This window comes from Fukomys damarensis, unplaced genomic scaffold, assembly GCF_012274545.1.
Source record: "Fukomys damarensis isolate Sample0158 unplaced genomic scaffold, DMR_v1.0_HiC HiC_scaffold_14, whole genome shotgun sequence".
Taxonomy (NCBI): Eukaryota; Metazoa; Chordata; class Mammalia; order Rodentia; family Bathyergidae; genus Fukomys; species Fukomys damarensis.
The window spans coordinates 73,814,191-73,819,023 of NW_022900926.1; the positions used below are offsets into that span (position 1 = coordinate 73,814,191).

At 42.2% G+C, this 4,833-nt stretch overlaps 1 protein-coding gene across 1 annotated transcript in view; it reads right to left on the minus strand.

Annotated features, from left to right (window-relative positions):
* Positions 1-232: 232 nt before the first annotated feature.
* Zbtb24 (zinc finger and BTB domain containing 24) overlaps positions 233-4,833 on the minus strand; it is a 15,389-nt gene continuing 10,788 nt past the window's right edge. The window contains exons 5-6 of the mRNA XM_010635276.2: positions 3,592-3,673; positions 233-1,949 (exon numbers count right to left, since the gene is read on the minus strand). Coding sequence (XP_010633578.1) covers positions 1,226-1,949; positions 3,592-3,673 — 806 coding nt within the window. The 3' untranslated portion in view covers positions 233-1,225. The remainder of the gene's footprint in view (positions 1,950-3,591; positions 3,674-4,833) is intronic.

A 4,833-nucleotide genomic window follows, 5' to 3' on the forward strand; every position in this document is an offset into this window, starting at 1 on the left:
AAGTTCCCTACCAGTTTAGAAGAGAAAAACGGTCAAAGAATCCAGTGAACAACCTAACCCAAATATAAGTTAATATTTTGAAAATTATTTTTAAATTGCATGATTATAGATACATGCTGGCCACTAAGTCTCTGAGGCTTAAAATTAATTTTTTTTTTTTTGGTACCAAGGATCACACTTGGGACCTTGTACTTGTGAGGCAGGTGGCAGCACCACTGAACTAAATACCCGGCCCCTTAAAATTACTTTTAAGGTTAAAAAAAGATTTACTTTTAAAAATGATGTATCCATTTTTACAGGATTTGACAATCTGAAATAGATAAGTTTCCACATCCAGAAAGTTATCACACCCAGACACAAATCAATATCTTCAGAGATCAATCAGAATTCAGTAGAGTATTTTTAACAGTTAAATTACACTGAATACTTTTATGTCCCAGGATAATTGAGGCCTTTAACTTCATCATGAAATTCAAATATTTCTGACAAAATTCAGAGTTCATTTGGAGTAAATGTTTTGATTCAATTTCATATTTTAATACTTAAAAATTTAGTAGCCTGCTATTAAAATAAATTGGGTTTTATAGGAAACTTGAATTTATTATTTTTTAAAGTATATTTGACTTTCCTGGTATATGATTTTTGAATTACAGATATAGTTTTCTCTGAGTTTGAATCTGCCTTCAATGTGACACAATCACTCTATGGTGTCCTACAAAGATTAAACATCAGGTTACTCTGTCCTAGCAGATTGGAAGTTATTAAATGGACAGATTCCCTATACTCAGCCCTGACTTGTCTGCACTGGCAACTGTGCTGCTTCAGAGAAAGAAAGAAGAGGAGCTCTATCCAATACAGCCTACATGACTTCCTCCACATCCCCCGCAAAAGTATAAACAGGTCAGCAAGACCAAACTATGGTTGTGAACATTAAATACTTACAGAAAACTCTAAATCAGTGACCCCAAAGAAAAACTGCCCCAGTCTTTAAGAGACATAGTAGATGAAAATGAAAAGCGTTCATCCATATTGAAGCGCTAAATGTAAATCAGTGTTACAGCTCAGACACACATGCCCTCGCCCAAAACATGGAAGTTATATTTATCTTCTGGCCAACACATCTCTGCAGAGATCTGGAATCTGGCATCTCAGACAGGGCGCCTTTCCCACCTGGTTAGAGCTGGTTTATGGGCAGGGCCCAGGGAGCAGTCAACAAGCACACAGGTCAGCTCTGCTCCCCGCCAAGCGGTGTGGCCTGGGGCCCATGTTGAGTGGGTGGTGGCAGCTCGGGCTCCTGTGTCAGCCCCAGGTGCTGAGCAGGGTCTGAAGCACTTGCTGCTAACTGGAGCCCCCCTGTTTGCTCCTGATGGGCATGAAGATGCTCCAAAGTTTCCTTGGACAGCGTGATTACGTGCACTGGCTCCGTCTGGGAGGGCTCCATCTGACTTTCCATCATGTTGAGGCTCTCAATGTGTTCGGTTTGCTCCTGCTGAGCTGAAAGAATTAAATTCTGCAGCTGCTCTGGCTGCTGTGTGAGCAGAGTGAGATTAGCAGCCTGGTCTGCAGTCATGTTCTGGGAACTCTCAGTGGCCACAATGCTGATGCCCTGGCTAGGACCCGGCATAAAATTGATGTTGTGTACAGAATCGGTCACGAGAAGCTGAATCTCTTGCTCTCCTGAGGCAGAGAGCTGGTAGGGCTGTAGATGAAGAATATTCCTGACCTCTTCAGCATTGCTACTGCTGGAAATGCTGCTGGCTTCTAGAGTGTGCTTCTCTTTGCTGTGGATTTTCAGGTGAGCCTTCAAGTTATCTAAGCGAGCAAACTGTAAGTTACACTCCGAGCAGGAGAAAGGCTTTTTGCCGGTGTGGAGAATGCAGTGTCTCCTCTTCGCACTGGAGTCAGAAAAGGACTTGCCACATATGCTGCAGGAGTATGGCTTTTCTCCACTATAAGAAAATATATTTTATTTTAAATGCAGAAGCCAGATATGCTGCTGCAGGCTTATAATCCCAGTACTCTGGGAGGCTGAGGCAGGAGGATCAAGTTTTAGCACACTCTGAACAACCTGGTAATGTAGCAAGACCCTATCTATCTCCGAATAAAAAAAGGGAGCTTGAGATGGACATAGCTCACCACAAAGGCCCTGAGTTCAATTCCCAGTACTGCAAAAATAAACAAAACCCAGAAATATCTATTATCACTTCCTGTTTATCTGGGGAGAAGCAATCAAAATTAAAGGAAGCGCTAAATACAAATTAGATGAGACTGTTAATTGTTTTTTTTTTGGTACCAGGGATCGAACTTGGGTCCTTGCACTTGCCAGGCAGGCGGCAGAACCACTGAGCTAAATCCCCAGCACAAATTAAACTAGACTGTGAATCGCAGTCATGGGTTCCCCTAACTAACTAAAGGACTTACATCGACTCACACCTCCATGGGCTTCAGGGTCATTTTTTTTTTTTTTTAGTTTTTTTGAGACAGGGTCTCACTATGTAGTTGAGACTGACCTGAAACTCACTATGTAGCCCAGGCTGGTCTCAAACTCACAGCAATCCTCCTGCCTCATCCTCCAGAGTGCTGGGGTTACAGACATGCACCACCACACCCAGCCATGGGCTTCAGTTTTTAATCTTAAAAATCAAACAAATTAAAAAGGGTTAAAAAATAAAATATAAAAAAGGATAGGAGTGGTATTTGAAGAAGGACAGCAGTTGGGGTTGGGCTAGATGTGATAAAATTTTATGATACCACAGAATATATTTCAGATAAAAGTAAATATTTACATACTACATATGAAGTTCTTTTTAGTTGTTTTTTTTTGGGGTACTGGAGGTTGACCTTGCACTTGCAAGGCAGGAGTGGTGCCACTGAGCTAAATCCCCAGCCCAGTTTTTAGTTTTTAAAGCAAATTTTTAGACTCTAATGGCCAAATAAATATATATAATTAATATAAATATTAAAAATTTGTGAAGTTGTTAGAAATACATCTAAATGCAACTTGGGAGTAATTTCTGTGGACAAAACATTCATTCAGAAAATATTAAATTTAGGGCCAGGGATTTAGCTCAGTGACACTGTGCCTGCCTTGCAAGCGCAAGATCCTGAGTTTGATCCTCAGTAACAAAAAAAAAACAACAACCACCAGAAAATATTAAATTTAATGCCTTTCATTGGGCCTCCCTCTAACAGTCCAGGCTGGCCTTGACCTCAATACGTATCCCAGGCTAGCCTCAAACTCATGATCCTCCCGTCTCAGTCTCCACCTCCCAACTGTTGGAATTATTGCCATTCGCTCGCATGCCTTAATGGCTATTTTTTATTAAAGATTTAAATTTTGAGCCAGCCCCAAACACAAAATAAAAATTCAATAAATGAAATCAACAATGTACATGCTTACTGGCCAGAATCAGTCTATTAATTTTGTGCAAGGAATTTTATTATTGAAAAAATAAAACAAGATAACAAACTACATAGAAAATTATAAAGTAATAATTTAGGTAAAAGGAGTATATAGGTAACATGTCACCCCATGGAACACTCAGAGTTAAATGTGGCCTCTACAATACTGAAATATCTGCAAAACTTTACCGATGAATTCTGATGTGGGTCTGAAGAGAACTCTTTGCTGTGAAAGATTTGCCACAAATTTCACAAGTAAATGGCTTTTCACCTAAAAAAAAAAAAAAAAGAATGCATGTAGAAATATACATTTGGAAACAAACAAACCAGCCCTGCACTAGAGACTTGAGGAGTGGTGTGAGTCGTCTGGAGACGAAAAGGTAGGTGTGGGTCTCTCCCTGTGAACTGGGATTGAAGCAGGGCCTTTGCACTCATCTACATCCTCTTCCTGTGTTTCCGAGACAAAGTCTTGCTAAGTAAGTCATTAAATCGCCCAGGCTGGCTTGAACCTGTGATCCTAATGCCTCAGGCTCCCACAATGCTTGGATTCTAAGCATGCATCTCCATGCCTGGCTTCCCTTAAGCTCTTAAAAACTGAAATAAGAAGGTAGCATTTATATGAGGGAAACAAAGGCACTCAATATATTTACTCCTGCATCTTCCACATTTAGGCGTGACAATGAGTTGACTTCCGCACTCCTGCCTTACCATCTGATTAGGTGGTTCACTTGACCTTCAAAAGGACTCCTGTGCCCCAGGGAGATTTACACACTACTAACATCTTCCGAGTACACTCAGAATCTGAATATATTTACCCATTTCTGGTTTACACCACCACCTTTCCTCGTGGACACTGGCAGTGCATGGCCATCAGGGGCCCCCTGGTGGGGTGAGATCACTTCACACTGTGGCTCCTTAGCTGGACACAGTCAAAACTCTGGGCCTACAAGGGATCACACACCTCAAGCTCCTCACCCCAACTCCCTGGCCCCATCGCAAGGTGTCTTACAGGGGACTCACTTGCCTTGTCTCCCAGTCTCTGCTCAAGGGCTGTGTTTCCAGCAAGGCCCTGTCACCTCCCCTATCAGGAATCCACTCCAGGAGTACGGTCATCACACTCACTCACCCGGGTCCTACCCTCAACCTGGTTGCATCAGCTGTTGTTTCTTTTTTTTTTCTGAGACAGGGTCACCCTAAATAGCCTAGGGTGGGGGCTAGGGATCTAGCTCAGTGGTTCAGCTGCCTGCCTGGAAAGCACAACGCACAACGTCCACAGTTCGATAGTTCAATCCCGGTACAGCCTGGAGTACTGGGATTACAATCATGCGCCACCACACCTAGCCTAATCTGTTGTGAAGTTTTTATATCGGTTTCCTTCCTTCCTTCCTTCCTTCCTTCCTTCCTTCCTCTCTTCCTTTCCTCTTTCCTTTT